We start from the raw sequence: 25055 nt of genomic DNA, 5'->3' as shown, positions 1-25055 counted from the left end.
CGCCCCCACTAGCACACAGTGTCAGTAGACTGGTGGCAGTTAGTTCATCTCTTAGTAAATCAGTACTTAAACTTTATTTTTTGGCCACTTTTCCAGACAGAGATTAAGCATAAGCTTAGACTAAAAGTTTTCCAGCAGTTAATCAAAATGTACAATTTACTGCAGCGCTTAGCCAAATCTGGCTCTGGCTCTAACATTATGTGCATAAGACCACAGATGCATGTACTGGTATGTGTTTGAGTTGACGGTTTGTATTGGGGAGAAAGCACTGTTTGTTCTGTTTGTTCTGTGTGTGTGTGTGTGTGTGTGTTTGGCGAGTGTTGGATGTCAGAGGCTGGACGTTACAAATGTAAGAGGAGTCAAATCAAGAGGAAATTGGGAGAGCGTACACAGAGAACATCTGAGCTGGTGAGTACACAAAGATCTCTCCTGCTTTCCTTCCCATAGAGACTCTTACACAGCTCTGAGTACAGGATAATGAGCACAACCAGTGCCTCAAATTATGTCTTCATATTTCTTTATATATGTCATTTTTATGGGAAATTGAAGTTAACATGATACATTCATTAGTATACATAGAGTATATTCCTATTATCGAGGTCATGAGGTTGTAGGTCTTGCTCGAGTTTAAAAAACATACTTTTGAAGCATGTTATCAGATCATATGACCAGCCATGTTTGCTGCATTGGACAAAATGGGTCTATCTATGTACTTTCAGGAATTGATGACAAAGCGTTTGCCTCAGAACTGGACTATGGTCTTCATCTTAGAGAGGAATTCCGATGATTTCTGCATAGTTCAGTCGTTGAGATGTAAACAAAGTCATTCAGAATGTCGATGTGAAATGGTTCAATGTAGAGAAACGTACCGATGCAGATTTCTTTACAGTGGTGGTGATAGGAACCAGGTGTTGCAATGTCAAATACAGCCATAAGCAAATAGCCTTTTTATTTACTGTCCAGAATGACCAGCGGACCTACACGTCTTCTTTTAATATGTAATGTTGATAAACGCTGATTTATTTTACTTTACATGCTGCCATGTACTTTGCTGACAAGACGATGTGTTAAAAAAATATGTTTAAATTCAAAACCCCATCTTCAAACTTTCATTCAGTGTAACCCATTTCATTTAATAACTTTCATATGAGGGAGTTTATAAACATTTATTTTAAAAGATGCTTCACTGAAAAGTTTCTCTAGAACCAAAAGTCTCACATCAAACCACTTTGAATGACTCTGTTTACATTTTTAATGATTTCTTTATACAGAAATTTTGAAAAACTAGTGGAACTCCCCTTAATCTTACATCTAACAGTGGACCAACAGTAAGCGCTGATCATCACTGCCTTCAGCAGTGTAACATCAAAGAGCTTTAAATTTGCATATCGTTTTCATTCCTATAACTTTCTGAACAATAAAGACAGATATCTGGAGATTTTCTTCACGGATCATCAAGCCTTGTGAAAATGAAACAGACTTTTATATGTTGTCAGTTGTAACAAGAAGTAATTTGAAAAAAGTGACAGATTCAAAATCAACCGTTTTATTTCTCTTCTAAAGCTAGTAGTAATGATAATATAGCCCTAATGTTTCCTGTACGTGTAAATGTGGAGATTTCTTAAAATGTTTTGTTCAGTCTGGGTGTTCAGGCATGTATTTTTGATGGGCCATGCTGCAGGTCAAGTTTGAAGGCCTCACAGTACAGATGTTTGAGATCAAAATGAATGGAGGTCACTGGTCGAGTGAAAGGTCAAGTCAGGGTTAGAGAAAAGATATGGAGAGTTTATGTTTAAACGAACCAATTACTGTCAATTATCTGCTACTTCATTTTTCACTGCAGTGTCAGTGTTGAACGGTGGCAGACAGGCCTGCTTTTCCTTTACTTAGTTACATTGACTTCATAACTTATTCAGTGAATAATATCACCACTCATTACTTTTAGCCCATCACAGTAACAGGCCTGTGTTTCACCCTGAACCCACAGCCAGATATGAATGGCTAAGGCTAATCGAAAGCTATGAGACTAGCCAGTAGAAACGGTTCACAAGCAGCTGCCTCAGGGAAATATGTCTTTGGAGAAAACTGTGAACTCTAACTGTTTCTGAATGAACAATCAAGTGAGGTCCAGGTTCTCTCCTCTTCAGCTCGGGGATTTTGATCCATTATTTTCATATTAGCGCAGTTAGATGTTTCAACAGATTGTTTGCGGTAAAGTTATGGCGGTCTTAGTCAGAGCGATGCAGGGAGAACATTTTTTAATGCAAATGAAGTGGTTTACATCTCAACCACTGCATGATTCAGTGGTTGAGATGTGAACAAAGTCATTCACAGTGCTTTAAATTGAAATGGCTCAGTGTAGAGAAATGACTGACTCAGATTTCTTCACAGTGGTGTTGATAGGAACCAGCGGTCACAATGAATCTTTGCTGTTCAAAACCACCAGTGAACCTGCACATCTCCTGAGATTTTATATGTAATGTTGATATCAGTAAAATAGTGGGAAATTTGAAAAATATATCGCTACTGTCAGAACAAAACCTTGTATCTCCATTTTTGTTGTTTTTTTGAAAATACCCATAGTCTTATATATTGTGTGTAAATTTCATGATGAATGGTCCAAAAAAATGACATAAGATTACTGTCTGGTTCCATTGACCTACATTTAAAGTAGAGTAGGTTTTTACCTTCTCCTGTAAAGTTACAAGGTTTTGAACTGACAACAGTTTTCTTTGGGGACTACTTTGCCTTACGACACTCTACATGTATCTCGCAGCCTTGCAGGTGTTTTTAAATACAGAAACGATTACTGTCGTAAAGCAGGGCCTCTGGCATCAGGCAGTGTATTTATAACCATTTCATAAACTACCTTTCTGTGAAGGAGCGTTTAGACACGTTACACTTTTCAGATGTTTGGTTCGTATCACCACCACTATGAATAATTCTGACTTGGTCAGTTTCTCTAAAAAAGACTTTGTTCACATCCTTATGATTTAATTACACATACATTTAGAAAAACTGTGATTTCAGTTCAAATCAGCCACTGTAATGTGGTATATTTGAACAGTAACATGTTACGCTACTTTGTTGCATTAAAAAGTAATAACATTACTTTGTACTGCGTTGTTTCTCTAGAACTGGAGTTTTTTGAGATTTTTTGTTTTGTTTTTACACTTTCCTGCGTGATGATTTCCCTTCATCATTTGACTGAAGTAACAATATTTTACTTTAGTGTGTGTTTAGGCTACTTTGGCCGTCTCTGAAGGCAAGTAAAAGGTTTTGTGATGTTGTCTTGTTCAGTAGTGACTTGCCCAAAACCCATTATCTCTCCATTCAAAGCGTTTCAACCCTGGACTTTACTCTCTCCCCCCCACCACCATCCCTGCCTGCAAGGCCACTCTAATCTAAGAGTCTGCTTCCTGTTAGAATCCATAAACACGGCACTGTCCGAGCCAGACTACTGGCAGACAACGCATAAACCACCAAAAAAAAGGGAATGCAAAAGACTGGTGTATGGATTGATAGATGAATGGACGGATCAACAGACAACTAGGGTTGGATGGGTGGGATGAAGAAAAGGTTTTGGGGGTGGGGGGTTTCAAAGGCTTGATCAGCGTGGTCAAAACATTTCGGGAAGTTCCTGATGATGAATCTCCTTCCACTCTCTCCTCTAACACAACTCCTACTCCCAAAGGGCCTTGCAACATAAGACCCCCCACGACCCCCCATTCTAGGAATAAGCAAGCTATACCGCAGATACATGATGCTATTTATGTCCTCCTGAAAACGCAATGAAAGAAAAATGAATGAGCGTTTAAAGCCTTTAACCTCTTCCCTCTCGCTGGGGTTCATCAGTGCTGCTCCTTCTCACCCTGTTCGCAGCCAGGCTGTGTGAGGCGGCCAGGCCGAGGTCCTGTTTTCATTCTTTCAGATTTTCGAGGAAATGACCCGCGCTCGTTTTTTTGATGGATAACAATAGAAATAACAAAATAGTAATAACAATCCTCGCTCCCTCGGGATGCAGCAGCGCTAATAATATTTCTATCAAAACTGCCCCCCACGCAAATCAGGAGACGGCCATTAGCATCAGTGCTAACTGGTTCACAGTCCTGCTCCTGGAGGGAAAATGAACGTGGCTTAATGTAAAACACCACCACATTTTTATCACGTCTTACTGGCCATAAACACGGTCTGCTGCCAAAAGCAAAACCCCCTAATCTGAAGCAGGTGTGTCCGGCTGGCTCCTCCAGGTCACAGCTCTGTGGAGCTGCTAACACTCGGACCCAGGAAGCCCTTCGCCGATCCGCCGATCAGCCTGGCTCATCGCTTTCTGGCCCAGTCCCATTTCACCCCCTGCCCCCAACACTTCGCCCTACCCCACCGTTTTGCGGGGTCGTTGAGATGGAGGGTAGGGCGAAGTGTTGGGGCTACACGGCCCGGCAAACTGAGAGGGTTATGAGAAAGTTCCCAGAATGCCCTGCGAATCATCTGCAAGATGGCTCCACAAGCGGCCAAAGAGACACATTAATCTAAATATTTCTCTGTTTAAAAGCCGTTGTACTGTAAGAGCCATCGTAATAGCGTTTTATGGTCATTCCCTTCATAACACGCATAAAAATCACTAGTAATGCGTGGATGTCTCGGTCGCTAATTCGTAAATTTCCCGTTCCACCTTAAATGGCGCAGCAGTTACGTTCTGGTACCCGAGGTTGCTGCACCATTTAAGGTGGAACGGGAAATCGATCATGAAGCTGGCGATTAGAAAGCCTCAAGTTCAGCTTCATGTCACAGAAGAATCCTTGGTGGCGCTAAATAAATAAATAACTGTAATCTCCCTCTTTGAAGGCGGATGATGCCCTAAATGTATTTAAGCAGTGAGGAGCTGAACTTTCCCCTCTGCTGTCACTGCAGGCTGGCAGGGTCGCCTGCAGAGCAGCGGGTAGATATTAATGAAGCGATGTAGTTTTTTGATTGTGTTGTTTTTATTTGGTGACTCGTTTGATTGATTGATGCGTAAGTTGTGAATGAATCGCGAGCGCCCTGCTTTCCAGTCTCCTTCAGAGAAACGGCCAATGTCAGTGTGATATACCATTATTGTTATAGTCTGGAGACCCAGCAGGAAAACACGTCCTGATTGTTTTCCAGGCTATTTTAAATATGACTCACCTCTCCTGTCATGTGACACACACGTGAGATCACCACAGCCGGTGGCGGTGTATTGGAAATGGCCAGAAAACCTCGTCTCGTCTGTTTACGTAAAAGTTGCTGATGATTCGGTTCTTGAAGGGTCGTCCCATTTCATAGAGGGAAGATTTCACTACTACCCCTTCTAACTCAGTTTAAAGGGGTAGGGGTATAAATAAGAAATGGGATTGGGCCTTTGTTTTTTCCCCCCCAAGTAAAGCATTATGTGTTCATCCTTTCGTCATGGAGACAAACATTTAGGACCAGTAAGATATAAATGAAACTTATTTTAGTACCTTAAGCAATTTTAAGCATGTTAAACCTTTTACACTTTCCCACTCTGGAGTACGTGTGCGAACACATGCATGCCAACTCAGGAAGGGCTTCTTAAAATAATGCTTCTATGAAAATGAGCAAAATGTTTCACAAAGCCTCATTGTGGATCTTCACCGAGTAGTTTAGGACATGGTATGGCTTACACAAAGGATCCAAACTTCACTCTGTAGCTAAATGTTGTGGAGTGTCTTAGAAAAATAGATGAAAAAAATCCAAAATGAATGAAAAAAGATACAGAGAAAACAATTCAAACAACCGTGAAAGATCTGGTAGACCACCAAAACTGCCCCCATCTGATAAACAGCACTTAAAGCTTTCATCTGTGAGAGAGAGGAAAAAATCGAGCTCCACTTTTGATTAAAAAAAAATCCACAGTTTCTGTCCGTCCTTCCACTGTGAGAAGACAACTCAGCACTATGGGTCTGACATGATGTGAAGCTGTTAAGAAGCTCTTACTGAGAAAAGAAGAAACCTGAGCAACGAAACTGGACGTATTTTAGATGTGGAGTGAGGTTTTATTGCCCAAGGAGTCTAAATTTGTTCTAAGTTCTAAGACTGAACTTTGGAGGTGTGGAAAAACATCTTTTTTTAAAAAAAAACAAAAACTGAAAGAAAGTCCCCTAAAAAGAACAGATGCTGTAATAAAGGCAAAGAGTGGACTCTAAATACTGAAAATTTAATAACATATTTAGTTGTTGAGGCTTCTGTGTAATTTTCTGTTAAATGCCTTTTTTCTGTTTTTTCCCTAATGCTAAAAAAACAGAGTGCAGAGGAAGTTCTTCAATATGCAGGACAGTGGTATTCCTACATCAGAGTCAGGAAGCCCTGCTGTAGTTTGGAAGAGCTGATTATTTACTGTGTGTCTTATGGTAAAGCTCAGATCTACACAGGATGGCCTGCCCCTCTCTCTGTGTAGCGACTCCTAAAATCCTAAATCTTTTCAGTGTCAAATATTAACTGCAACACAAACAGAGCTGTGGCAAACAGAGCGAGAGCAAACATTGAGCGGAGCATCAGAGATGAGCTGCCTGTCACTCTGTCCATCCCTCGGGACGCTCACAGTGACCCACACCTACTGCGTAGGAAGGTGGGATGGGCATGAATGGAAGAAATACAGGAATTATATCAGTGTAGTGGTTAAGGTGGGCCAGGTGGCATCTTTGTTTGTGGTTGATTCTTAATATTTACTGTGGTTCCAATTCAAACTTCCACATGTACCACTGTTCATTTTGAAGATGCATTTTTCCAAAGCAGCTTACAGTACAGGGAAAGATGGTGTGTGTGGTCCCTGGAAATCATACCTTTGGTATTGTTAATGTCAAGCCACTGGAAACCTACTTCGATTCAGCCCTTGTTTTTGCTTTTGTTTTGCGTTATAGCTAGTATTACTATGTAATTTTAATTGCGGTTTGCGGTTGAACATTTTATGACACAGTAAATTGCACAATTAATTAGTTTGCAATCTGCTTCAGCTGCACTTACGGATTTTTCTAAACAGTTTTTCATGTGCGATCCCACATGATGACACTATGGCCAGAAGTCCAAGAGAGCATAACTGGCCTCGCTGTCTCTGAGAGGGTCACAGCCCTCCCTTCACCCCATCACTGTGCTAATGCTAGTATGAGGCAGGCAGTGTTCTCATCCAAGCACTTTAAACCATCTAGTGACTTTCCACAATGTTAGTAATTCAGTAAAAGAAAAAAATTAATGCCTTAAAATTTTGCACTGTCACCTCACAGCAGGGCCTGGGTTCAATTCCCCGGCCAGGCGTCCAGCCTCCTTTCTGTGTGGAGTTTGCCTGTTCACCCTGTGTCTGTGCGGGTTTCCTCCCATAGTGTTTCCTGCCTTCTTCCCAGTGACTGCTGGGTTAGGCTCCAGCACCCTCTGCAAAACAGAAGCAAAAGCGATGAAGATTGTGTGGGTGTGGGAGTGGGAGTGGGAGTGGGTGTGGGTGTGGGTGTGGGTGTGGGTGGGTGGGTGAATTTGTAATAGTAAGTTAACAGGACAATTTTTTTTTCTTAAGTTCAGTCAATGTACTATTTGGAGGTCAATAAACTTAAGAGCAGAGTTGCTTCATGTCTCAGCATATGTTGGTCTTCACTGTGCTTTTCTAGCTTGGAAGCATCATGTTATGGGCTAGACCTAGCAAGCGCATGGAACTGGCCATGAATAGTTGCGGGGTGAAGTGAGTAGAAAGAACAACATGGCAAAAGTGTAATGTACAGTGGTGGACAAAGTACACAAATCATGTACTGGAGTTAAAGTAGAGATACTCAAGGTTAAATATTACTCCAGTAAAAGTAGAAGATGCTCCCTTTAGACCTCCACTTGAGTTGAAAAGTATTTAACTTCAAATGTACTTAAGTATCGAAAGTAAAAGTACTGAAAGTTTAATTATGACTCTGATGTCCTGTTATCATCTTGGTAAACCAATCTTTGGTCTTCTGTCATTAATTAGTGATGCTGACGTCTATTAAAATGATCATAAGCACAAAACACTGAAGGTAAACAGGTTCCATCAGGTAGAACCGAGTGGCTCTGAAATCACTTTTTACACACAAGCAAAGTTTCAGTTTCAGATTTATTTACAACTTAGTTCCAAGTTTAAGTCTAATAAAAACTGGCTTTAAACTCAGGATCACAGATGAGCTCCTTTACTATGTTGATCTGTAGGCGTCTGTTCATAAACATAAACCAGCCCAAACTAATTTACTATAAAATGAAATGTGTTTGTAGAAATTCAGAAAAAAAGAAACACGTCAGTCTCGACTGCATATGTGGACATATTTCTATATTGTGCTCTATTTACACAAAGTTAGGTTAGTTCATCATTTATGTTGAATGACACAATTTTTACGCTGCTGCACTGACGTTGAACTGTGTGCTTGCACTGACCAACAGGTCAAAACAAGCTCAGAACAAAGTGTTCGGCCACCCTGATCGGTGGTCTTCCCTCACGCTTCTTTTGTCTTCTTTTGTTTATGTTCCATGTTTATACACATAAACCAAAAGGATTTCTCAAAACAGATTTCTCAAAATGTAGTGGAGTAAAAAGTTAAATATTTGACTTTGAAATGTAGTGGAGTGAAAGTAACTTCAGTAAAGTACAGATACAAGAAAAAACTACTTAGGTACTGTAACTACTACTTAAGTACAGTAACAAATTACATTTACTTCATTACTCTCCACCTCTGGTAACATATGCTTTATCTTTCTGTTAAACAAGAAAGTATATGCAACAATAACTTTCCATCAAATTTAAAAATCATGTTAAAAAAGATTGAGACTGCCAAACTTTCCAAATGCACTTTCAGCAAATTTCTCCACTTCGTTCAGTGAGCTCTGAGTGAGAAACAGTTATTCTTTCTTTTGTGATCGCCATGTTAAATGCAGCTTTTAGGGGTTGAGAGCGAGCTAAGAGAAAGTGGAGTGATGTCATGGAGGAACCTGGGGAATACAGTACTAAAAGTACTTTCTGTGAGTTCTAATTCAGATTTGGCTCCCCACAGTGCGGCTGCTTCCTGTCAAACCTCCCTCTGTTCCAGTGGTGATGCTCCTATAGCTCCTAAGGCTAAACACTCAGGTGGGTCATAAAGGGCCTCCAGCTGTTGAATCCAATTGGGACCCCCCCTTTTTTTTTAGGCCAAACCTGTGGAGTCCACCAGGGATTTGCCTCTGTTTCAAGCCCCTCTCTCTGAAAACGCTGCCAGAGCAGCTGTTGGAACACCCGGGTCTCATCTCCATCTCATTCTCACACTCCTTGTCCCATGTCTCCGTGCACAGCCCAAGAGACCCACACTCTGACCCTCCTCAGACTTCACCATGTTCTGGGTTAACCATTAAAATCGCAGCTCTCTCTAAATATAGTTCCTTCAGCTCCAAGGCTGGAAGACCTGTGGTGGTCTTGAGTCAGATGCTGAAAGAAATGGGTGGTGAAAATGTATGGAGTGTAAAGAATTTAAATCAGAATCAGAAATTTGTTTGTTGATGTTTTATGATGTTTTACACAGATGTACTGGAATTTTTTCTCCATAGTTGGATCTTACTGGTGGTAGACGTTGCTGAAATCCTTCGTGCAGATGAGAGAGTGGGCGGACCCCGAGATGGGCATGGCTGCCGGAGGCTACCTGTCCGGAGCAGATGCGTACGGCATTGCAGAGCCTCTCCAATATTTCGGTGAGACTCTTTTTATTCTTCTTGTCAAACTGCTTAACATCATACAAGTAAACCTTACATACTTCCAAACCTTTCATGCTACTGCATGTAAAACTGCTGAACTCTTCATACTGCTGAACTGTTCATAATGCTGAACCCTTCTTTCTGCTGAACTGTTCAGTGTTGCACCCTCCATACTCTTGAACTCTTCATACTGCATAGCTCTTCATTCTTATAAGCTCTTCATTCTGTTGAACTCTTCATACTGTTGAACCCCTTAGAGTGCTGAACCTTTCTTACTGCTGAGCTCTTCATAGTGCTGAACCTTTTGTTGCATTCTTTATACTACTGTACTCTCCATCCTGCTGAACCCTTCAGAGTGCTGAACACTTTATACTGCTATACACTTCTTATTGCCGAACTCTTCATACTGCTGAACTCTCCATGCTTCTGAACCCTTCATACCGTTGAACTCTTCATACAGCTGAACTCTTCATACTGCTGAACCCTTCTTACAGCTGAACTCTTCATATTGTTGAACTATTCCTACTAATGAATGCTTTATACTGCTGAATTCATCCTTTTACCAACAAAAAACTGCTGAACTCCTGATATCTCTGAACTCTCCATACTTCTGAAACCCTCATAGTGCTGAATTCTTCATAATTCTGAGCCCCTCATAGTGCTAAATTCTTCGTACTTCTGAACTTCTCATAGTGCTAAACACTTCATTCTTCTCAACACTTCATACTGCTGAACCCTTCATACTACTGAACCTTCAAATGTCTGAACCCCTCATAGTCCCGAACTCTTCTTACTTCTGAAACCCTCATAGTGCTGAATTCTTCTTACTTCTGAACCTCTCATAGTGCTAAACACTTCATACTTCTGAACACTTCATACTGCTGAACCCTTCTTGCTGTTGAGGTCTTCACACAGGTGAACTTAATACTGTTGAATTCTTCATAATGCTGGTGGTGGCTCACATGACCCTGGAGAATACCCACTGCTCCCTTTTCCATTTCTGGCTTAGTTCACACTGTGGCTGTGGCAGCTGAGGGTGGAGTGCGGTGTACTGGACATTACGTGAGCAACGCTGTTCACCAACATGGCTGTTTATAGTGAGCTCTCAGTGGTTTACAAACAGATACAAGCTCTGCCGTGTCACACAACATATCTGAGCCTGAACAAGACAGAAAACATCTGGGAGAGGGGTGAAGGGGGGAGGGCCGAGAAATATAAATTAGATGCAGTATAATGTGTTGACGGCATGGAAACAGTAGGACAAAGTAAATACCTCCACGCACGTGCAAGTAAAGATTGTTTATGGAAATTCTTATTAATCCCTTAAACTGCTTGTTATTAGTCTTAAAGTGCATTATTCAGTAAGTAGTGCGATAAGCCATTTCATAACTACTGTAGACTCAAAAAATGTATTTTAAAGGGAAACTCCAGCATTTTTCAGGCTAATTTCTATATACAGCATCTGTAACCTAAAGCTGATTACCCTAGAAAATCATTCCAATACATGTCCCTGTACATAGTAAGAACAGAAAACACATTGATTTGAAAGACCAGTAGAGAGGTCTTTTATGCGTGGTAGCTTTGTTCTGCAGGTCCTAGAAACTTGTGGTTTTATTTAATTATAAATTATAAAATCAAATTGGACATTTTTCCTGTAACTCTGTTATCAGATTAACTAGGACACTGTTGACTCTCTGTATGTGAGCTATTGTGTTGAGGTGCTAGTGAGCAATGAAGGGCGTGTGGAAAGTGGAGGGCTGAGAACCCCTTGCTGTGAAAACAGTTCATACCTCTTGGCCGTGCCGAGATAAAACGGGCAGCCCAAATACAATTACATTTACAGCATTTAGCAAACACTCTTATCCAGAGCAAATTACAAATGGATTATTTTACAAAAGTAGGCGAAAGTAGTGTTAGAGGTCCTGCATGAAGACTCTTATTGGTGTAATGTAAGGTGCCCAGGCGGGGCATTGAACCACCAGTCAACAGTGCAGAAGGCAGAGGTATTACCCACTGCACTATACCAACCATTGTCCTCCATAAATCGTACACATATTTCATCTATATGTTCCATCAATATTACTGGAAAAAAACCAAAACATAATTCAACTGAGAGACACCCAAATAGAAATTACATGTAAGAAGAAGTTATTTTATTATGAATCATGAATTAGTTGAAATGCCTACCAAAGACAATGTTTTATAAGCCCTGATGGATATGGATCTAGCTACCTGCGATTTCTCAATAAGTGATACTTTTTTTTTTTCATACTTTTTTAATCCCACAAACGGGGAAGTTCCACCTCCGCATTTAACCCATCCGTGAAGTGAAACACCACATACACACTAGTGAATACACACACACACTAAGTGAGCTAAGTGAGCACACTCGCCCAGAGCAGTGGGCAGCCCTATCCACGGCGCCTGGGGAGCAACCGGGGGTTAGGTGTCTTGCTCAAGGACACCTCAGTCATGGACTGTCGGCCCTGGGGATCAAACCAGCAACCTTCTGGTCACAGGACCAGATCCCTAACCTCCAGCCCACGATTGCCCTAACATGAAGTCATTTACTATTACAGCGACAACCAAACACGTTATCACATTCTTTTTAGCACACAGACGGAGTGTAGGTGTGTGATGGAATCAGAATGATGTCTCGCTGCACAGATGTGTTTCAGAAGCTTTGCCAGTAGTAACATGTGTTCTCTCTGTGGGGTGACTTGCAAAATGTTCTGCTAATCCCAAGCCCATTCTCACAGGCCCGAAGTTTCAGTCTGCCTCCATTCCACACACTCATAAAAGATCGAAGGCCAGAAAAAAGGAAACTAATATCATAAACACAAACACAAAGCTCTTCAGCTGCATCCTGTTTCCAGAAATCATTCAGTGGTTCACAAGGTCTTGTTCTGATATTTTTTTTTATTTTGTCCCAGTGGCCTCATAAAAGTCATTAAATAATTCATGAATCACGCAAGTCAGTGAATGTGAATCACATTCCTGGGGAACACTCTGCCATCCTGTCAGCTCGGTACTAACTAGGTGGGTGAAAGTCTAACAATAGAATGTAACAATGTGATGTATTGAGCTGAAGGTGCTGATTCGACTGTGTTGATTTTGGATTCGTAGAATTGATTATAATAGATTATAATACTCAATAAAGCAGGTGTTTTTGGCCCAAAAAATAGAAAACAAAACACTGAATACACAAGTGTTCCTGGATGACCTGTTTATGGCAGGAGAGTCCAAATGGTTTGTCTTGGGGGGTCAAAGTGCAGTGTTTGTGGTAGACAAAACAACATATAGTTGTGTGTAAAAGTTAGATCAGATGGTTTGGTTGACGTGTTGTTGATTTTCTGAGTAAAACAAACTTTCTACAGAGAAAAAAACTTCAGTATAACCTTTTCAAATTTTAGTGCACAGTTTCTTTTTTGGTTGAATATATTTGAAAAAAAGTAATATAAAAAATTAAATGCCATACCTTTTGCACAAAGCACATTTTTTAGTTCTGTTATTTAATACATTTTTTGTCAGTATGTTCAATTCAGCAAATAAACGGTATTATATAAACAGTATAACAATATTATAATTAACAAAACATATCATTTGACTAGGGGTGCCCAAACCTTTGCATATGACTGTACAAATAAAGAAGGTATCAAAGGTTTCACATTATTATTATTTTTTAAATGTAAACATTTTTAAACATTACACTTTATTTTGTTGTTACAGTATTTTTAAAAATACAATTTTAAAAGGAAAGTGAGAAAGAAACAAGTTACACATTGCTGCTGTCGGAACAAAACCTCGTATCTCCTTTTTTGTTGTTTTTTAGTTGTTGGCATAATTTGACAATGCCTGCTGTCTTTTACATTGTGTGTAAATTTCATGATGAATGAGTCAAAATAAACGGTCCAAAATGACTTGTAAAAACATCTGGTTCCATTGACTTACATTAAAAGTGAAGTGTGTTTTCTTTCTTCTGTAAAGTTACCATTTTGCAGATCTGAGGTTTGGATCTGACAACAGCAATATACTATAAATAAATGTTTATTCTCTCTTTGGGTGAGGGAGTGGGCTTAGGGTAACTTTCTGCTGGGCCAAAGTAAGCTAACTCTGCGAGCCACATTTGAGCAGCTCTGATTTACAAAGTATTGGAAAGTAAAAAATGATAATACTACAAACAAGCATTCATTGTATTTTGTAGTTATAATATTAAATATTGTAGTTCCATTCCATTGTTTCAGTGTAATTAAAGAAGCAACAACTTTGAATTGTATAAAAATAATTGATGAATTTCATGATTTCATGATGCATGATCCTTCCCTGAAGCAATGCTTCCCAACCTTGGTCCTGCAGTATCCCTGGCACATTTTAGTGCTGTTCCCAACACACCTGATCCAACCAACCCTAGCTAACCCTGATTAACGAGACGAAGAGGGTATGTTTAAGCAGGAAAACACAGGGGAAGGATACTCCAGGGAACCTGTGCTCTAAATAACTGTAACTGAACTGAATCATTGTGTGCCCCCCCCCCCCTCGCTCTAACTCATGTACAGCTGATCTTCAATTATGTCCTTTGTGCAGATGTGTTGGTGGATCCGCTGGGATATCCGTATCAGGATACTGACCTGCAGGGTTTTCCCTATAGCCAGCAACACTACAACCCAGCCAATGTCCAGCTCTCTATGTACGGACCACCAGGCTCTCAGCCATGTAACCCCCCCTACCCCTACAGCCCCCAGTGCCCGGAGCCACCCTATGAAGTGGATATGGAATTCCATGGACAGGTTAGAGGCAGTCTGGGAGGGACGCCCCTCATAAAGAGGCCCCGGATGGGCCCCGGGGCACGGGTGAAGGGCCAGGACGAGCTGTGTGTGGTGTGTGGAGACCGAGCTTCGGGATATCACTACAATGCTCTCACCTGTGAGGGCTGCAAAGGTGAATGGCTGATTTGAGCTGAGGGTGGGGATGGTTGTAGTATCAGAAGAGATAAGCTGCTGGTTTGCAAAACTATTCAAAAGCAATAAAACACTTGAGGACATATTTCACTGTGGATACCATGATATCAGAGAAGGCCTAATGATTTCTGTGGGGAAAAATGAACAAATTCTTTGTTTATTTTTGTTTAATATAACCATTAAACTTGTTGGCATCTGGGTAGATACAGCAAAGCAAGCTCTCTCATTGGTTAGGACTTCAGGAGCCTAACAGAATTCCTAAATCATCAGATTCACTACCAGCATAATTAGTAAGTGAAATCAACTTACTAATCAAAAAATCACTTTTGATTTTACAACGTGGGATCACTTTTGTGAGAAAAAGGTTGCTCCAGGCTTTCCGAAAGTGCTATGTACTTCACCGACTGCTTTAAATAAAACATGTAATGTCTTTCATCTGTATTTAATCTAGAATAGGCAAAAAATGTCCAAGTGAATTGCAGTTAGCTTATCACTAACATACTACTAAAATCCCATATGGGTGCTTGCAGAAGTTAGCGCTTTTCACTTGTCTTTGCCTGAGTTTTGACATTTTTGGTCCACACTAAAGGCGTAGCTCTAATAGCCATGGTTTGCCATGTTGCTGTCACAGGCAATATGACAAATCTACATATCGCTGCTGTCGGAAGAAAACCTGATAATCTCCATTTTTGTTGTTTTTCAGTTTTTGACATAATTTTAAAATGCCGGTTGCCCTTGACATTGTGTGTACATTTCTTGATGAATGGAGCAAAAGAAATGGTCTGAAATGATTTCAGAGAAAATCTCTGGTTCCATTGACTTACATTGTAAGTAAAGTAGGTTTTTTTTCCTTCTCCTGTAAAGTCAACGTTTTGGAGATATGAGGTTTTCTTCTGACAACAACGATATTATGATTGACTCATGCTTACGACAAAATTACAGCCACACTCTCATATCAAAATATTTGCATTGGAAGCACTAAGCCATAACGATGTGTTACTCTGCATGCTGAAAAACAGCACAAATCAGTGGATTCAATGCTGGTCTAAGCTGGTCTATGCTGGTCTGGTGCTAGTTTAGCTGGAAATCCAGAATAGTCATGCTGGTTGACCAGCATACCAGCATCTGAAACATAATATATATTGGTCTTGCTGGTGACCAGCTATGCTGGTCTAAGCTGTGTTTTTAGGAAGGATTTTGTCACATAACGGGTGTTCTTAGGCATGATGCAAAGCAAAGTGTCCAAAACAAGCTAATGGTGCCACACATTTTCCAGAACCGGATTTAATACTACTAAAGGCCGATTCGCCATAAACTCAGACATTTGAAGCATCTAAGACATTCCAGCGACATATTCTTTACTTTTTATAATTTCTGATTTTATAAAAAACTTTGTCTAACATGAAGTATTACTGGTGGAGTGATTTAGCTTGTTTAACCAGCTGTATTAGTGTCTCAGTTTAAAGAAATTGGGGCCTTACTTCATCTATTGTTACACTCAGTGGTCCATGTGAGCATAACAGTCCTTTACAGTAGGATGGAATTCAGTCATTGTGGTGGTCATAGGTGCGCATATGTAGAAAATTTACAGGGGCTTCAGCCAATTGGTTTCTTGTCATTTTTTCTTACCCATTTTATAAATGATTTTAGCAATAGTTTGGAAAAGAAAACCTGATCCAAGGGAGACACTTTGATCACCACATGTTTTAGGCTGACGAACATTAATTAAAGGGTAATTTTTCCATTATTTCCGAATTTCTGGATAATTTAGTTGTTCACAGTGGTGGTGAAAGGAGCGAGACATCTGAAGACGTTTTATGTCTCTAAAAGCTCCCTCACAGAAATGAAAACATTTAAATATGTTCATGGTGAGGCGGTACATGCCTAGAGCTCTACCATGTGGTACCTTTGTAAGAATCTCCACAGATACGTAGTGAAGCTAATGCTCCACTCCTGTGCTCTTTGCAGGCTTCTTCAGGCGCAGCGTGACAAAGAAGGCCGTGTATCGCTGCAAGAGCGGTGGAGGCTGCGAGATGGACATGTACATGCGCCGAAAGTGCCAGGACTGCCGGCTGCGCAAGTGCAGAGCCGTGGGCATGCTAGCCGAGTGTGAGAACGATAGCCTTCTACTCCTGAAGTGTCCCAGTTCAGAGCTCAACAGAGCACTGGAGATGTATTTTAATATATTTGAAATACATTTCAAACACTAAAATATATTTCAGAATATACTGCCATATTAACCCAAGACATTTTAACATTCATTTGTGGGTAAATATTATATATATAGCTGTTGTTGGAAGAAAACCTTGTATCTCCAAAATGGTAACTTTACAGGAGAAGGAAAAACCTACTCTACTTTAAATGTAAGTCAATGGAACCAGAAATTTTCCCAAGTAATTCTGGGTCGTTTCTTTTGGTCCATTCATGTTGAAATTGACAGACAATGTAAAGGGTAATTTTCAAATTATGTCAAAAACTGAAAAACACAAATGGGGATGCAAGGTTTTCTTCCGACAGCGGCGAAATACATGTACCATATAAAAATATATGTACGTAAATGTGTTTGTCAAACACATTTGAAAATGTTCCAGTATCTTAATTTTAAATAATGTCAAACTAATCTTTAACGTGGTGAAAGCAAGAGTTGTAGGCATTAATACTCTGTGAAAGTGCAGTTTGATGAATTGATATCTTATGATTAATTAATACAAAGCACAATACAAAAATACAGAAGTCAATACCATCCATTCAGCTCACATATGTTTAGTTATAGTCATAATTTTTGTTAAAACTATATACAAATAAATGCATTTTATTTCAAACATTGCAAAAATACATTTAGAATATGTATTTTTTCCCCATATGGGACCACAGAGTGCCTCAGCACAGCACTGTAGAGTCTGTATTAACACTTGCCATACGCCTCTAATTCAGCTCATCAACCCTTTATGAGTTGTTGCTGCTGTATTTTACCCTGATGAACATCATTGTGGCTAAACTGTCTTTAAAGCAACAGTTGGGCATCAAAAACTATTGAGTTGTTAAATGATTTCAAACCAACTTGTGGTTTCTGACAGGCCTGTCACAATTATTAGGTTACATTATAACTGTGGAAAAAAACTGGAAAAAACTGCACACAGCAAACACAATTTAATTGAGTTTTTGTCAGGTGGGTTGAGCTCCATTACTTGTTAGCTGCCTTAACCTCATAGCACCAGACCAAGCAAAAGAAGCCAACGTCCCACTATCCTGTCCAGTTTATATTCACTAGAGCAATAAATACATAACATGTTCCCACATCAGCTCTTTGGTCTCTCAGGCCTGCTGACTGAGGTGCAGTGCCAGTCAAAGAGGTTGCGGAAGGGGGCCAAGCACCGAGGAGACTCACTCTCACAGCTGACCACTGAGGACGAGGAGAACTCAGAGAGCAGAAACGTTTCCTCTACCAGCAGACTGCCTGCACCGACACGGGTACATCCTCAGTACTTAAACCAGAGCTGTTCTCTCATAGTAAAGTGTATATATGCAATTAAAGTGAAATGAATTCCATTATTTATTCTGACATTGTCTTTTGCCTCTAAATATTCACAAGCATGTTGAAATTGATTGTGAGGCTTATTATTTATAGACAGACTGCACTATGGGGGTTGTTTTATCATAATTGTGTCTGAGAAACATAATTTATAATTGTAAATTACAGTCATGAATCCAGTTAGTATTCATTTTTATGGTCTGTAAGAATGATTGGCTCATGGAAGAGGCTGTGTAATGCAAGCAGAAATGTAAATGTCTGTGTCTTTTAGGTGTCACTGGGTTTATCCAGAGAGCAGAAATGTGTTCTGAATAGAATTGTGGAAGCTTATCGTCGCTGCAGAGCTCATGATGGCACACACTGTCGGGTATGTCTCTGCATGGGTTTACTGCATGTCATTTCAAAAAGCATTCAGAGGCGGTTTTTCCACATGCTGAAATGGCAAGCTTGTTTTTCAGTTATTAATTTTAATACTTATTATTATTATTATTATTATTATTATTATTATTGGTAACGACTATGAAATTAATATGCCAGTTTTATTAGTCTTGAAAGTGAGGAAGTGAAGTGTAGGCCCACATATAGGCCCAAGTTTAGGTGGTTTATCATAGTTTTAGTCTTAAACATGCTGCATTCATCATACAGGGGTGGAAAAAGTAGAGAGAAATTATACTTAAGTAAAGAAAAATTATGGACATTTAAACATACTCAAGTAAATAAAAGTGAAAATTATGTTTTAATACATTTTATAAGATTCCTTTGTTTGGCCTTTAGCACATTAGTATACGTGTGGGCAGATATTCATATTACATTGAATTTGGTGTATATATATATATATATATATGTCTTTAAAAAATATAATTACTGAGATGTAAAAAGTCATTGACGGTGGTTCAGTGTAAAAGTTTGTTGTACAGAAACTTACAGGCTTTACACTTGCCTTCTGAGTTTGTATACAATGTTAATGATCGTAAAATATTAGTAAATCTGAAAAAAGTTTTCTTTTGGTACTGGTTTCCTTTACAATACCACCATAAATGGATTTTTTTTAAAAAGCAAGCATTTGATGCCAAAAGCTGGCAGTGAATTAATTACCATTTCTTGTAAAAAAATAAAAAAAAAAGCAAAAAGACAAAACATTCTGTGAAGTAACTTACACAGGCAATAAACTCTTCAGACGTCTGGTTCCTATCACCACCACTGTAAACAAATTTTGACTTGGATTTTATAGAACGTCATTTTTACATGAAACCACTCTGAATTATTTTGTTGAAAAATCACTTGAATTCCCTTTTAAGTAAAGCATGAATCTTCCAACACCATACTTAATATAATAGCCAAGTACAGTTCTAGAGTGCCCCTGCACAATACGGCTTGGTGTTGTCCCAGTTGATCAATCAATTTATGGATTGATTACTTTACTGCTGTGATGTCATTAAACTTGTAAAGCTCACACAAACAATTATGAAGCCTCCAGGTGTTTACTGATGGGAAACTAATGATATTAGGCTTGCAATATAAGTACATTAGCCTTGATGTAATAACCTCTGATAAACAGTTCGTCTCCTAATGTTATTGTCTCTCAGGTGCCCCAGTGGTCAAGCTTAGAAGTGGATGGAGATCGTCTAGCTGACTTGACACCTCTGCAGACAGAAAGGCTTCTGCAGTTCTCTAAAAGCATACCTGGTTCGAAAGCATTCTTTTTTCACACTCCAAAGTGCTGATGTTTTCTGGTCAGGACTGATTAGATGACCTTTGTTTGTTGTTTTTTTTGTTCAGGCTTTGACCTCTTGGACAATGCTGACCAGAGCATTCTTCTCTCCAGCTCCTCTGTGGAGGTCATGTTCCTGCTCTCCGCTCAACAGTTTGCTGAGAATCCATCCTCTTATAGTGCAGGTAGAGCTGTGCTGATGATGGTAGTCTGCACTGAGTTTCTAGATAAGATTAAGTGCAGATAGTTGTCAATAAGCTTGATGCTCTCTTTTTCATCAGCTCTGTATCCTGGAACTGTATCCTCTGTATCCACTCACAACTGGGTGAAAGCCTTACAGTCTAAGACCAACAGCAGCCATGAGGCCATACTAAACTCGGGTAACTGCCTGCAATTTTAATGCTCAAGTGTTATATGTTTTAATGCCTGGGTTCATATAAATGTAAAACTTGTTAAATTACAGGGAATTTACAGAAATACTTTTGCTCTAAAGGTCCGATAACACAGAAATCTAAATGTTTGATGTTATTATTATGATTTTACAACCCCAATCCCAATGAAGTTGGGACGTTGTGTAAAACATAAATAAAAACAGAATATGATGATTTGCAAATCCCTTTCAACCTATATTCATTTGAATACACTACAAAGACAAGATATTTAATGTTCAAAGATAAACTTTGTTTTTTGCAAATATTCACTCATTTTGAATTTGATGCCTGCAACACGTTCCAAAGTAGTTGGGACAGGGGCGTGTTTACCACTGTGTTACATCACCTTTCCTTTTAACAACACTCAATAAGGACACTAATTATTGAAGCTTTGTAGGTGGAATTCTTTCCCATTCTTGCTTGATGTACAACTTCAGTTGCTCAACAGTCCGGGGTCTCCGTTGTCGTATTTTGTGCTTCATAATGTGCCACACATTTTCAATGGGAGACAGGTCTGGACTGCAGGCAGGCCAGTCTAGTACCCGCACTCTTTTACTACGAAGCCACGCTGTTGTAACACGTGCAGAATGTGACTTGGCATTGTTTTGCTGAAATAAGCAGGACGTCCCTGAAAAAGACGTTGCTTGGATGGCAGCATATGTTGCTCCAAAACCTGTATGTACCTTTCAGCATTAATGGTGCCTTCACAGATGTGCAAGTTACCCATGCCATGGGCACTAACACACCCCCATACCATCAGAGATGCTGGCTTTTGAACTTTGCACTGATAAAAATCCGCACAGTCCTTTTCCTATTTGGCCTGGAGGACACAACGTCCATGATTTCCAAAAACAATCTGAAGTGTGGACCACAGGACACTTTCCACTTTGCATCAGTCCATCTCAGATGAGCTCGGGCCCAGAGAAGCCGGCGGCGTTTCTGGGTGGTGTTGATATATGACTTTCATTTTGCATGGCAGAGTTTTAACTTGCACTTGTAGATGGAGCGACGAACTGTGTTCACTGACAATGGTTTTCTGAGTTCCTGAGCCCAAGTGGGAATATCCGTTACAGAATGATGTCGGTTTTTAATGCAGTGCCGCCTGAGGGATCGAAGGTCACGGGCATTCAATGTTGGTTTTCTGCCTTGCCGCTTACTTGCAGAGATTTCTCCAGATTCTCTGAATCTTTTGATGATATTGTGGACTGTAGATGATGAAATCCCTAAATTCCTTGCAGTTGCACGTTGAGAAACGTTGTTCTTAAACTGTTGGACTATTTGCTCACGCAGTTGTTCACAAAGTGGTGAACCTCACCCCATCCTCGCTTGTGAACGACTGAGCCTTTCAGGGATGCTCCCTTTATACCCAATCATGACAATCACCTGTTTCCAATTAACCTGTTCACCTGTGGAATGTTCCAAATAGGTGTTTTTTGAGTATTCTTCAACTTTCCCAGTCTTTTGTTGCCCCTTTCCCAACTTCTTTGGAGCGTGTTGCAGGCATCAAATTCAAAATGAGTGAATATTTGCAAAAAACAATAAAGTTTATCCATTTGAACATTAAATTGTCTTTGTAGTGTATTCAAATGAATATAGGTTGAAAAGGATTTGCAAATCATCGTATTCTGTTTTTATTTATGTTTTATTCTACGTCCCAACTTCATTGGAATTGGGGTTGTATAATAATGGTAAAGTTTTGAAAACATACCGTAGCATTAACTCTCCAGTCCTTAGAGTCCATCAAAGAATCAGCAATAAAGAATATTTTTTTTGCCAGTGTGCATATATTTGTAGAGTGGGCTGTATACATATATTTTTAAGGACACTAGAATCTCACTTGCAAAGTGCTCATGCAGTGTAGTACCAAAGTAACCATTAAACATACAACCAAGTTTTTTGTGAGTTCGGACCCTGCCTTCAGCATGGTGGTAAACGAGGGAAGACCACCACTTCAAGGGTGAAAACTCTGACAACTTGGCCTGGAGTTCTGAGTGGCCTCTGCCTGTAGCTAGAAAGCTAGATCCCCCCACCCACACCCCCATAGCTATGATAGGATAGGATTGATATAGGTCTGAGGAACTCAGAGGAGATGGGATGGCAGTGGGGATTATGAAACTGTGTCACGGGAATGGAGGTAAAGATGTGAATTTATCTGGCATTAGACTGGAAGAACGGGAGGGATTTCAGGCATGTTTCTCCACCCAAACTTCATTATATAACTACATTTTATAACAATAGCCATTATAAATCTGGACCATGATCTCTTTTCTTCTCTTTCTCATCTGTTCCTTTAAGCAGGGTTGAGTGAGGAGCTGTTGAGGCCGGTACTGAATTTCTTCCACAGTATGACAGCCATCGCTGTGACTGATGCTGAATATGCTCTTCTAACTGCTACTGCGGTGCTCTGCTCAGGTCTGTGGCCTCCAGTTAATGCTAAAAATGGAGAATTATCCTGCTTTCAGTTGACACTTCAGCAAGGTCCTTGTGTAGTCTGTACATTTCTTAAGGCTAATCTAGGACCGCTCATGGACATGGGCGGACATGGACACTCTTCGAATTGAATTCTTGTTAGAATGATGTTGTGCTTAATATGAATTTAAAGAGCCAGTCTTGCTGTTTTTAAAGGTCCCTAAAATATCTGTAGATCATAAACTTTTAGCATAGTAATACGCAAAATATCAATCAAAAGTAGCTGTTTGGTTAAGTTGGCACACAAAGTGTCTGTCTATTCATAGCATCTTCACAGATCTTCATGGTATTAAAGTCAAGCAGTGCTATCTCCTCTCTCCTAGATAAGCTCTAATATATATATATAGACTGGCACAGTCTCAGTTCGTGCTACCAGATAGTGTGACTTTTTCCATAGTTGTTCTAGATGACATGCTCACAGACATTTGACAGTTAAAAAATATTTGATCAGTTATTTTTTAAATTTAGTCTTACAAATAAGAAATATATAATAAGAGAATAACATTTATACAAAGTCTGTATTCATTTGAACTGAAAGCTTAAACAGAACTCCCTCACTTTCTTCTTCACTAGCCCTTCTCAAACCTGCTTCTTCAGCTCTGTCTCCTTCAGTGCTTCTTGCATGTGTTTAGTAATGTTATTTCATAAATAAATGCAAAAGATTCTGAAGAACTAGATTTACAAGAACTCAAGAATCGATCAGATAATTTTTTTAGTTTGAACTGGCAAAACTCTTCTCACCTGAATGACCTTCTATGGAACTGCCACCTCATCAACCATCTACAGATTGAGGAGTTGAGGGACATTGTTAAAACTGTGTTACAATGAACGTAACACCGATGTAGATAACCTGTGTTATCTGTATGTAGTATAAATACTTGGCTCTTCAGATCGCTAACGAGTCTGATATGATTGGCTTAAAACGTACAAGGTCTAATATGACTGGCTTCCAACTTACGAGTCTGATACGAATTGTTTACAACTTATGAGTCTGATTCAACTGGCTTACAACTTATGAGTCTGATACAACTGGCTTACAATTTATGAGTCTGATACAACTGGCTTACAATTTATGAGTCTGATTCAACTGACTTACAACTTACGAGTCAGATATGATTGGCTTCCAACTTATGAGTCTGCTACAACTGGCTTACAATTTATGAGTCTGATTCAACTGGCTTACAACTTATGAGTCTGATTCAACTGGCTTACAATTTATGAGTCTGATACAACTGGCTTACAGCTTACAAGTCTGATTCAACTGACTTACAACTTACGAGTCAGATATGATTGGCTTCCAACTTATGAGTCTGCTACAACTGGCTTACAACTTATAAGTTGGATACGACTGGCTTATAATTTATGAGTCGAATACGACTGGCTTACAATTTACAAGTCTGATATGACTGTCTTACAACTTACAAGTCTGATTCTACTGGCTTACAACTTATGAGTCTGATATCATTGGCTTCTAACTTATGAGTCTGATACGACTGGCTTACAACTTATGAGTCTGATACGACTGTCTTACAACTTATGAGTCTGATATGACTGGCTTCCAACTTATGAGCCTGATACAACTGGCTTACGACTTACAAGTCTAAAATAATTGGCTTTCAACTTACGAGGTCTGGTATTGGCTGAGCTGGTGCTACACTTTTCCCCAGTTGTAAAAATGCCAGAGAATTGCCGTCTCCTGTTATGTTAGAAAATCTCTGGCAGCTCAGCTGAGGCAGTGTAGTGGCTTAGAGCAGCAGCTGAACTAATCCTTCAATTCCAATAATGATATCTGTCTTCTTCTCTTGTTCCTCTCTGCTGTGTGCGTGAGGCAGACAGGCCGGCTCTGCGTGCGGTGAGGTGTGTGGAAAGTCTGCAGGAGTTTATCCTGGATCTGCTCTCTAAGGTGTGCAGGAATGGAGAGGGCACTGCTGTCGGGCCGTGTCGCTTCGCCAGGCTGCTGGGCCGGCTCACGGAGCTCAGGACGCTCCGCCACAACCACCTCACGCTCCTACCACAGCAGCCCTGGGACATGCAGCACTGAGAGTAGCTTCAGGACAACAGAGAGAACAGAAAGAACAGAGAGGACGGGAGGACCCCAAAGCGCTGATCAGCTCCCTGTGTTCATAGACACGTTTGAGTAGGAATACTGTGCTGTATCCTAGTTATGTACTAAACACTAACTCTAACTGTTTTTTGAGCATATAGTGTGTAGTGTATACATGAGTGCTGAAGAGAAATATACTGAACAAATCCAA

The 25055-nt window shown here is 40.0% G+C and overlaps 1 protein-coding gene across 1 annotated transcript; it reads left to right on the top strand.

Annotated features, from left to right (window-relative positions):
• The first annotated feature begins 314 nt into the window (after positions 1 to 314).
• nr1h5 (nuclear receptor subfamily 1, group H, member 5) lies at positions 315 to 25055 on the top strand. Its single transcript, XM_017716451.2, has 11 exons — positions 315 to 408; positions 9556 to 9696; positions 14284 to 14637; positions 16626 to 16766; positions 17977 to 18128; positions 18461 to 18556; positions 19776 to 19875; positions 19969 to 20085; positions 20182 to 20280; positions 22630 to 22743; positions 24633 to 25055. The coding sequence occupies exons 2-11, from the start codon at positions 9600 to 9602 to the stop codon at positions 24839 to 24841; spliced, it is 1479 nt and encodes a 492-aa protein (XP_017571940.1). The 5' UTR covers positions 315 to 408; positions 9556 to 9599; the 3' UTR covers positions 24842 to 25055.

The sequence above is a fragment of the Pygocentrus nattereri genome, chromosome 28 (assembly GCF_015220715.1).
Source record: "Pygocentrus nattereri isolate fPygNat1 chromosome 28, fPygNat1.pri, whole genome shotgun sequence".
In the NCBI taxonomy this organism is placed as follows: Eukaryota; Metazoa; Chordata; class Actinopteri; order Characiformes; family Serrasalmidae; genus Pygocentrus; species Pygocentrus nattereri.
This window is presented reverse-complemented; position numbering and strand designations above follow the sequence as displayed.